The following is an 11,312-nucleotide window of genomic DNA, read 5'->3' on the forward strand; positions in this document are numbered from 1 at the left end:
GTTTGCCGACCACGGGCCTAACCAATCTCTAAATCAGCGGTTCTCAACCTGTGGGTCGTGACCCCTTTGGCGGTCGAATGACCCTTTCACAGGGGTCACCTAAGACCATCCTGCATATCAGATATTTACATCACGATTCATAACAGTAGCAAAATTACAGTTATGAAGTAGCAACGAAAATAATTTTATGGTTGGGTCACAACATGAGGAACTGTATTTAAAGGGCCAGAAGGTTGAGAACCACTGCTCTAAATAATTACAAGTCTGTTGGTCACACATGTTCTTAACTGCAGCTTTCCATAGAAGGGATACAGACCAAACTTTTTAAAGATGCTGAGTTAGTGCAATGGCTCTAGGAATGGTTCAGAATAGACAGGACACCTCATCTTTCTGGAACCTGAGGAGTATCTCCTGTCCTACACCAATAATCTGCTTCCTTGGCAAAGAAATCACATTTAGGTGTCTCCAAATTCCTTATTCCCTAAGCCAGGTGCCCTGAAGCCCTTAGTATGTCCCTCCCTGAAGGCTGGCCTTGATCTCCCAACACTGAGAAGGAGTGGCCACTCTGAAGTATTGTAAGAACTCCTGGTCCCACCCAAAAGGCCCCCTCACACCACACGAGACCACAATCAGATCTCAATAATATGAGGAGTTAAGAGAGGAAAAAAATAACTGTTCATGTTTAATTAATTAAAGGGTTGAGACAGTGTCATGAATAAACTATTTAACCAGGGACAGGTGGCCTAACTCAATCAATTAAGTTCTCTGAAATTTAACTCAAGTTCCTGAACCAGAGAAAAGTGAATCCCTGGTCTCTCTCTGGCCATAGTTATCAATTTTTAAAAAAGTGAGCCCTAACTGGTTTGGCTCAGTGGATAGAGCCTGCTGACTGAAGGGTCCTGGGTTCAATTCCGGTCAAGGGCACATTCCCAGGTTTCGGCATACATATGAAATGTTATAGGGAGTGTGCAGGAGGCAGCCAATCAATGATTCTCTCTCATCATTAATGTTTCTATCTGTCTCCTTCTCCCTTCCTCTCTGAAATCAATAAAAATACATTTTTTTTTAAAAGTGAAAGTTCCATAATCATGCAGTAGTTATTCTATCATTGGTGTGACTGATTTAGACAAACTAAGAAAAAGTTTTACTTTTTTGGTATTTCTAACACTGACAATTTTAAATCTTTCTTAACACTTTATTGTAATGGTTTAATCTTTATAGATTATTAATGCTATTTCTGTGACAAACATTACAGTTGACCCTTGAACAACATACGTTTGAACTGCCTAGGTCAACTTAAACATGATTTTCTTTTTTTACTAAATACTGTAAATGTATTTTCTCTTTCTTCTTATATTCTTAACTAGAGGCCCGATGCATGAAATTCATGCAAGAGTAGGCCTTCCTTCCCCTGGCTGCCAGCACCAGCTTTCCTCTGGCACCCAGGACTCAGGCTTCCCTCCTAGCCCAGCTTTGTCCGGAAGGACGTCCAGTCTAATTAGAATATTACACTTTTATTATTATAGACCAGAGGCCTGACGCACGAAGATCCATGCAAGAATGGGCCTTCCTTTCCCTGGCTGCCGGCACCACATTCGCTTTGGCCTGGAACCGCCTTTCTTCCTTCCCATGCTGCCCAGAGGCCCGGAGCAGCTGGGGCAGTGCAGAACACCTGTGTCCTGCCCTGCCCCCGGCCACTCGGCAACTGCATATGCAAATTAACCCACCATCTTTCTTGGGTTAATTTGCATAATCATTCCTGATTGGCTGATGGGCATCATGAAGGTATGGTCAATTTGCATCTTTCTCTTATATTAGTGTAGATGCCATTTTCTTTTCTCTAACATTTTGTAAGAATACAGTATATTATATATATATATATAACATACAAAATGTGTTAATTGACTCTTTACGTTATTGATAAGGCTTTCGTTTGACACAGTAGGCTATAGTAAAGTTTTGAAGGAGTCAGAAGTTATACACAGATTTTAAACTGTGTGGGGGAAGGAGAAGGGCACAGTGCCCCTAACACCCACATTGTTCCAGGGCTAACTGTACACGAAAGCAAGCTTCAACTGCATTAACGTATAACATTTCATATGTATGCCCCAGTCCTTCCAACAATCTGAACCAAGGAAAGGTTCATATAAAAATTTTTGTTTTACCAAAATAGTTCAACAAATTTCTTCTAATAGACAATATGTTTCTTTTATTAACAAGACAATGCACTACATTGTGCTACAGTCTACAGAGCCTTCGATTATCAATAATACCAATTATTTTGCACATTCATATCTGTTGATTATACTTTGACTATCACATTCATACTTTTAAATCATTTTATAATATATATGTTAAAAAAAACAGCTGACAGGGAGAGAAGCATTCAGAAATTCTTGAAATTGTGCATAAATACAAGTAGTAAATTCAACAAATTCCTCATCAGTCAGTGGTTTAGTCAGAATAGAAGCCAATGAATGAGTAAAGGATGCATCAATTTATTTTTCCTTTTTAACAAAATAAGTTGGACAAAATTCTTGCATGTTTGCATATTTAAAAATCTAATCTTCATATTTGCCAACATTGCTAAGCTGCTATATCAACTGTCTAGTTTTAGCCAAATAAAACCTTTTTGCAACTTTGGAAGAAACTTCTATATAGGATACTATAAATCTGGACATACATAAGTGTGTCTCAATATGTGATATTTTTACAACAACTCTTATCTTTATAAATATCTAAATTCTGTGATATTCCATAATGGCCAAGTGGCGATGTAATTCAAACTTTGTTTTTTTAATTATCTGTGTTCTGTATAAGACTAGAAAGACAGAGTAAGAAACAGCATAATGTGGGTTTCTCAGATGCCAAGTAACTTCAAGTAATGCTGTCAATATCCATTTTTCAATGGTACAAAAATATTTGGTTGACAGTATCAGAGGAATTCTTGGGAGAAATTTCACATATTCTTGTAACATGTGAGAAAAATAAGCATTTCTCTGTATCTAAATCCTATCAATAGAAAAATGAAAACTGATGCCTTTTTTTTCTTGTTTGAGTTGTTCTAACATATTCCAACATTAAGGAAAGATTTAAGAAACTGAAACCTCATTTCAAAACCTCCCTAGCATACTGCTGGGTAAATTAAAAGGTTAACACTATTTTTAAAAACACCCTAAATTTTTACCTGTTTTCACATTTGGGCTTAGGGCTTTCAGATGAACCAAAGTGACTGTCAGAGGTCAGAGGTCAAAAAGGTTAGTTTGCTTTTGGCAAAAAATATAAAAACAAAGAACTCCTATGATCAACTCCTATGGAACTGCATTTTACTTCTCATCCAATCTGATTCCAGCCCCACTTGCTTTATTATTAGAGTTATCTCTCACACACATACACCTACCTTTCATGTAATTATCTATTCCACTGTCCTTTAAAAGATGAATAAATAATTACTGATTGTGGCTAACAAAAGGTTTTGTATATGGGGGCATAGGCTTCTATGAGAGGTAAGTGGTAGTTAGTGAAAAGACCTGGAAAAGACTTGTGATTGGCTTAGCCACACTGCTAACTCAATTGTTCCCCCATAAAACTGCCCCCATTCCAATATAACTCTTCTGTATGTGCACAACCATGTCATACTAGGTATTCATCAGATATAATGATTCAGCAAACATGCTAGGTGCTAGCATGGCAACAAAATGAGATCTCCTTCCATCCAAATATCTTCCTCTTCAGACCAAGGGCTGATTTGCAGAGAACTTAGGACTCCAGTCTTGAGGACCAGATTTGAGAACCATTATGTTGCCAATGTTGCACCATTACCTATTTTATTTCCCTTTTTTAGCAAATGAAATATCATTAGAATTACTTGCAATTGGAAAGGAAGTAAATCAACTTCTTGATAAGAATAATACAAAGCAATGAAGATATGCTTTACTTTTATCAGCACATGTGTTTTTCATTTAACAATAATCAAATTACTTCTTCAGGAAGTCTGAGAGGTTGAGATTTGGGGAGCAGTTTCAAAATACAACTATTCCTAAGATTTGCTCTATTATAGAGTGCAGAGAACAGATAATGTCACCTGGGCCTTACAGCCCCGTTTGCTTTTTAATACTACAATTTCAAATTATATACTAAGATGAGAATAAGATTAAAAAATACACATTTCTTCTGTTAGCAAGACAGTATGCTAGTCTGTAAAGCCTTAGAATACCAATAATCCTATTTATTATGCACCTATTAACCAGGCAGTGTATTTAATCCTTTACACTTATTAGCCTTTATTTTCAAAGTAATCTTAGATAAGTTACAACCATGCATTCAAAGGCTTACCAATGCGTTTGTTTTGTCTAATATGGTCCTTAAAAAGTCATTCATGCATAAATTGGTGAAGACCTAGATACGATCCTCACACACACAAAAAGAGTAATCATAATAATAAGCAAAATAAAGTTTTAAATCTCCCTTAATAGTTATGATAGGTGTCTGCTGATACCAAACAACAGTCATCAAACATGGGGCAAACTTTCAAACTTTATTAATAATTTCCAGCCCCACATCTATCCCAACGGATACATACTTACTATAGCCCTCACAGAAAATTCTTTCAAATTTGTTTGATTCTTGTATATAAAGGCCCAAATTAATTCATATATATGTCAAAACAGCCAATCATCAGATTCTTCCCAGCCCTAAGACTGTAAGGCTAAATGCCTTTAACTTCATATTTAAAGGATATTTTCCTTATGAAAACTGCTAAATAGTATACAGCTGTAAGAAAGTGTTTTCAGTTCTGTGTATTGATAGAAAAATATAAAGCATAGTTTCTCTTTTGGATCATGAGATATATAATGAGGCCCCACTTCTTGCAGCCACAATACAAAATATAAAACAATACTTCGGCATCCGGCAGATATATATAGATAATTGGGCTTTTAAAATATGTTCCAAAACACATTTAAACACTTATATATGTGTAATACATATATATATGTAGTATATATATAATAAAGGCATTGCATATATATCAAAGTATAATCCTATTATACTCCTAAACTTGAAAAGAAATTAAAATTTGAAATACAGTATATGGTGTTAAAGTTACATTACTTAAGACTCACTTAATGAAATGACAAATCCTATACTTCATCATTAAATCAGAAATCAATATATACAACAAATATAAAATTTGAATAAAAATCTACACCTAAGACCCAAACACCATCATTAGCTTAAAAGGACTTTGTTGACCCACATGTGTTGGGCAAGTCAAGCAGCTAATTACTTCCAGCTTTCTCAAATTATGTAGAAGTACCGTAGCTAAAATTAACAACAAATATAAAAATGACACCATAACTGTTAAGAAAACAATTTACAATTAAGAAAGTGAAACAACTCCAAGCAGAGTAAAGCTGCTCTCAAACCAAGAAACTAGCCTTTGTTATTCTTTTCGTGAGCTACCTTCTATAAAATCTCACTTTTTCTTTTCTTTGGTCAGATATGTGACTATGCAAAGTGAAACTACATGCCAGGGGTCTTATAGATGCTATTACTTCACATTCAAAAAACAAATATAAGTTGTCTTCCTATTAACTGCAGCTCACATTCCCAAATTAATATTGCTTATTTTTAAAAAGTGTGTGATGTGCGGCATGTGTGTAGAGATACTTGGTGCACTGTGAAACCAAACTAACTTTTCCTTTGGACTACTGTTCCTTGCTTCAAAACAATTCCTTCTTAGTCTATATATTCAAGATTCCTTTGGCAGTAGAAAGTCACTGTGTTTCAAAGTGAGGTCTATTACTGTTCTTTTTTAATAACTATAATCATGTACATTAAGAATACATGTCTTTATATACAACCAGCCTTCAAGGTTGCATGCTTGCAAAGTAAAGAAATAAACATAATAATATAACCGTGGGCAAATACTTCCAAAAAAGAAGGAATTAATCACATCTTTTATATTCACACATTGTTACATACCAAAAGCAAGACTAGATTTTCATCTAAACTTCAGGATAAAAGAAATAATTATTTCGTTATTTAAGTCAGTGTACAGGGTCCTTTTATATTAAAGAAAGAACATTTCTGTTTAGTTGCCACCCAAATTTTTCAAGTACAGTCATATCTCTGCCACTTTTCAAATCTATATAACTGAAGAAAACTCTAAATTCCAAATAATAAGTTAAAGATGTGTTTCTCAGGAACAGGATCTCTCTCATTCAGCCTTGTGCACCTCAGTTGCTCAGCCTATGGAAAGCGTCCCAGGAATGCAGCTGAAATAAACAGAATTGTCAGCTAATACTTCCAAAGATTTAAGCTGGTCTGACCTTAGTATCTAGGAAACTCTCTAACATATGAAAACCCTCTTAACACATTACAAAACAATAAAAGCAGAGGACTGCTGTAAAATCAACGTGACTCCAGTCTGTCTAAATAGTAAATTGTAAATGACTTAAAACTCTCAGCTTTCTCCTACAACATGCGTTCCCCAAGCCCCTCTCTCTCTCTCCTGCCAATCTTCCTCACATTGCTACCTTCAGAAAGTACTTCAAGAGAACTTGAAACAAGGAACAAAGGACCACCTCCCCCTTCCTTAACTCCACACTGACCTTCTCTGCCACAAAGCAGAGTCCCCTGCTCTCCTGTATGGATATTCTGCCCTCTTAATTTTGTTTCTGCCTGCATGATAATATGTCTCAAGATAGATGACCGAACATAAAGAGATGAAAATGTTCCTGTCTAGACCCGCCATCCAGTAAGTATTTATTTACAGTATACTGAATATTAGTAACTCTTAAATCCATGTCTCTGAATCTATCTCTCCCCTTGCCATGACCGTTAAAAATAAAAGTGCGAGACCTCACCTTGGCTATCCCAAGCAGTCAAACTTTTCAAACTCTTCTTTTTTTCTTTTTTTTTTTTTTTTTTAAAAAATACATTTTATTGATTTTTCACAGAGAGGAAGGGAGAGGGACAGAGAGTTGCAAACATCGATGAGAGAGAAACATCGATCAGCTGCCTTCTGCACACCCCCTACTGGGGATGTGCCCACAACCAAGGTACATGCCCTTAGCCGGAATCGAACCTGGGACCTTTCAGCCCGCAGGCCGACGCTCTATCCACTGAGCCAAACCGGTCAGGGCCAAACTCTTCTTTTGAGAGACAGAAGAACTCCTAGAGTAAATACCAAAAGAAAGGGTCCCCCTTTTAAATCAGTCACCGGGGCTGGTGAGTTTCTTTACGGTATTTCTCCAGGTGTCCACCACCCCCATGTTTGGTTCAGGTCTCAATTAGCACATGATGGAACTCCAGTTTTCTTTCTGCCTTAATATTTTTGGCATTCGAAAACATCCTCCACGTAGTAAATGCATCTTTTTCAGCTGGCCTTGGTTTGATATCTCCATGTAGAAGATTACGGAGGAATCTGGTAATTGGAGCTCCTTTTAATTTCAAGGCCTTTTCATAATTACACTTTCTCTGAATATCCTAGCCACTACCCTCAGGCCTGCTGTGTTCCACAGAAGCTTATGGTCTCTCTCCCTTTGCACTCATATAGCTCCCTCCACATAGCATCCCCCGTGTTAGCTACTGATATTACTGGAATTCAGAACTCACTCTTCATTCAACATTCCACTCCCAAACTTCTTACACCACACGTTTCTCCCCATCCTAAGCTCCATCAAGGGGTGTGTGTGTGTGTGTGTGTGTTAAAACTGTCCAAAACAGCCTGTTCATATTCATTTGAACCAATCCAAATACTCCCTACAACTCTATCACATGCTTTAAAATTGAGGTGACATTCCATACAATTGCATTAGGTTTGGGGAAAATTTCCTAATACATTATGTATGTGCTTATCCGCTATTCTTTAATTTACTGGTTGACCCCCTAAGAGAGGTTGTTGTAGACTACCCCTTCCATTGCGGGAAGGCTTTGGTGCCTGGGGGAGTGCTCCTGTTCACCTGCTGCAGGTTTCCCCCCCAAAAAAATATTGATGAGGAGGCACCTGATATGACTTGTACCAGAATGGAGACAAAATATGTCATTTCCATGGAAGTTGCAAAAAATTGCGAGTCAAGTGTAATATAAAATGTCACTGCATTCAATGAACACTTTCCCTGGCGTCCATCCTTACCTTAGCCTGGGCTCCAGAACTTTTACAACTTCCTAAGAGAGTGGTTTTCCCTGCAGCTTTTCCTAATATCCCCGCGCTGAGTGCCACAATTCACAACACTCTGGCTTAGGAAACTCTACTCCCAAAGTTTACAGAAAGCATTCATGATTATCCAAGTGATATTTATAAGGCAAGTACCAGCCAGTCCTTCGGGGCTGAAATTCAGCACCTTGACAGACCTGTCTCCACCCGCTAAGCCTTGGCTATTGACACTAAAGGGACTGGCGCCATCGTCCCCTCTCCTTTACACTCTTATCACCCCCTCTATGCAACACGCCTCTGGATGGCTACAGAAACCATCTGAAATTCAGAATTGTGCCATTAACAGTGGTGGGCGGGCTGGGTCCCCTCCCAGGGTGGCCTGGCCCAGGAAAATGGCCCTTTTTCCAACCTGCCTTTGATGGCCGCTGTCCAAAGTTTCACAGCCACAAACTTAAGCGCAGCCTCCTGGCGCTCCAGCGCAGCACCCCACCCTTGAAAGGCCTGTGCCCCACTTCGATGCCCCACTCTCAGCGACCAAGGATGAAAGGCAAGAAGAAAGCTGCAACTTTCTAACTGTATGTTGACATATTGGCCCCCATGTTCGCCTAGAGGCAGGTAGTTGTTTTCTAGTCAGTTGTTTTCACAGCTGGCCCGGCCAATCACCCTCTCTTAAAGGCTTATTTGACAGGTGAGAAATTCCTCATGTCCAGATTCCTGCAGGAACTCCTCAGCATCCATCCGAGCCAGAGGGGGCTAACGTGGAAGGGAGTGGAGCTGAAACCTGCTGCGCGGGGCCCAGGGGACTCTGGCGCCTGGAATGAGCTGGTCCAGGGGGAGTGAGGGGAAAGCCGGAAAGTCTCACCGGTTGGAAGAGGCGAGACAAGAAAAGGGCCAGATACCTGGAAATGCCCCGAGAGGGATGGAAGTGGGGGGAGAGGCTGCAGGCTGGAGGGAAACCGGGAATGTAACGGGGGGCGAGGGAGACCTGGACCCAAGGAGTGCCGTGGCTGGCACGCGGCCGTCCCACTCGGAGGGTGCCGGTCCCCTCCGGGAGCTCCGGTGAGGCTGGCTTCGGGCTGAGCGCCCGGACCCGGAAAGTTGGGGCGGCGAGGGGCGCTGGGCGGGAGCGCCCCCTGCGCGGCGGGAAGGGGCCGGGCTCACCTTCTGGTCGACGATGGAGCAAGCCATCTCGCGGACGTGCGCCAGGCTGTAGTCCCCGGACGAGTCCTGGAGCAGCAGCACCGGCTCGCGGCTCAGGCCGATCTGCAGATGGAAGGAGATGCCCGCGGCCGGCGCGGCCACGGGAGCCAGGAAGGGCGCGGGGCCGGGCCCCGACCCCGGCATCAGCGCGGCGGCCGCCGCTGCCGCCACCGCGGCCACGGGCAGCAGGGGGCTGGGCGGCCGCAGAACCGGGGGGGTGCTCATCGCTCGGCCGGGCGCGCTGCGGGCCGCGGGTCAGGGCAGCCGAGGGCGGGGAGCAGCGGCGGAAAAAGTTTGCTGCTGCGGAGCCGGGAGGTGCTCTCTCCAAGAACCAAGGCGGAAAATAAAAACTTTCCGGAAAAGTCCCCGCGCGGGGGCAGGACCGGGGCTGAGGCTCGGGAGGGGAGAGGGAGGAGGGAAGATGGCCGAGCGGGAGGACTGCGCCGCCAGGAGCGCGGGCGCCGCGCGAGGGAGGCGCCGCCGCCGAGCAGCACCGCGGCGGCGGGCTCCCGGGCCGGGTGGCAGGTCAGCGCGCCGGGCGCCGGCGGGGGCGGGGCGGGGGGCGGGGAGGGGCGCTGGGGGCGGCGCTGCGGAGCCTCCACCCGGCGGGCGCGGGAACCGCAGGAGCCGCGCGGCCGCGGTGGCCGCAGGCGCTGGGTCGCCGCCCCGCCGCCCCGGGACTGACCCTCCGGTCCCCGGGGCCAGGCTGGTGCGGGGCTCGGGACGCCTGCGCGGGTGCGGCCCGTCGCTCCCTGCGGGACTCCAGTCGCCGGCCAGGCTGTCCGACCGCGGACGGCGGGGACGCCCGCGCGCTGCCCGGTCCCCACGGACCCCGCCGCCTCTTCCGAATGCCCGAGGACCGCGCACTTCTGGAGAGGTGGTCTCTGGCGGACCCGAGGACGCCGCGCCTGGCTGCTGCCCCCCTGGGAGAGCATAGGGAGGAGAAAAGAGAGGGTCCCAGGAAACCCCTTACATCCAGGCTCCTTCTAGGAGCCCTGGGGTTTATTGCCAAAGCAGGTGGGAGGCCAATCCACGGAAATGTTTTTAAACCTGTCTCTACTTTTTTTGTCTCTCTGGCACACCCTGATCCTCAAGCCCACCTCCTCCACCGCAGCTCCCAAGACACCAGATGTATGCAAGTGGCTGGATTCAAAGAACCTCTCTTTTTTGTTGTTGGGCGCGGGGGGGGGGGGGGGGGGGGGGGGCGTTGTTTCCATAAAGGCAGGAGGAAAGTCTAATGCGGCCTCGTTCCCTTTACCTTGTCTTCTGTGTCTGGAGCTTCTAGTCTTGGACCCTCAGAAACTCTGTTTGCCTCCCTCTTCTGTCACTCTAGAGTGGGCTTCGTAGGAGTGGTGCTCCCAGCTCCGCCCAGCGCCACCTCCAAGGCTGGGCACCATCGCCCTGCTTTTGAAGCATGATGTTCCTACTCGCTGTTGCTTTGGAGGGGGGAGGGAGTGGGGGAGCAGGGGGTGCTTCCCAGGCCTTGAAGATGAATGCTAATCATCTCCCCACTAGGGCAGGCTTCTAGACTGTGAGGGCCCGACCTCAGAAGGACCCGCTAGGGGTAATGCTCGACCACATGGTCTGCTGCCTGTCACCCTCAAGGCATTTTTGAGTCTTCATTTTGAAGTGGACTAAGCAAATTGGTAGCCAGTCGTGCTGCCTATTTCTCTACTTGCCTTACTCAAGCACACACGGGCATCCCCAAGAAAGCCATTATACAAGTTACATTTTATTTTGTTCTATTTTGTTTGTTTGTTTGTTTGTTTGTTTATACCTTGACCTCAGGTCCTGGCCCAGAACAAGGCGCTGCAAGGTAGTTTTCCTTTAGAGTTCATTCCCAGGGTCAGTATTGGAGTCTTGAATGTTTCCAACAACATTGTGTTTCTCACAGCCGTAGAAGGGATTTGAATTTATTCTGCCTGTGTTTGATGTGAGAAGGTCTACATGG

The 11,312-nt window shown here is 43.9% G+C and overlaps 1 protein-coding gene across 2 annotated transcripts in view; it reads right to left on the reverse strand.

The window, feature by feature from the left end:
* The window catches only part of PRKD1 (protein kinase D1), a 310,832-nt gene extending 301,054 nt beyond the window's left edge, over positions 1–9,778 (reverse strand). The window contains exon 1 of one of the 2 annotated variants that reach the window (XM_070427343.1): positions 9,323–9,778. In XM_070427343.1, the coding sequence (XP_070283444.1) occupies positions 9,323–9,586 (264 nt within the window). In that variant the 5' untranslated portion in view covers positions 9,587–9,778. The remainder of the gene's footprint in view (positions 1–9,322) is intronic. The other variant, XM_070427353.1, reaches the window with a different exon arrangement.
* Positions 9,779–11,312: the final 1,534 nt, after the last annotated feature.

Source organism: Myotis yumanensis, unplaced genomic scaffold (genome assembly GCF_028538775.1).
Source record: "Myotis yumanensis isolate MYYU_CA2020_CCGP unplaced genomic scaffold, mMyoYum1.0.hap1 SCAF_1, whole genome shotgun sequence".
NCBI classification, from domain to species: Eukaryota; Metazoa; Chordata; class Mammalia; order Chiroptera; family Vespertilionidae; genus Myotis; species Myotis yumanensis.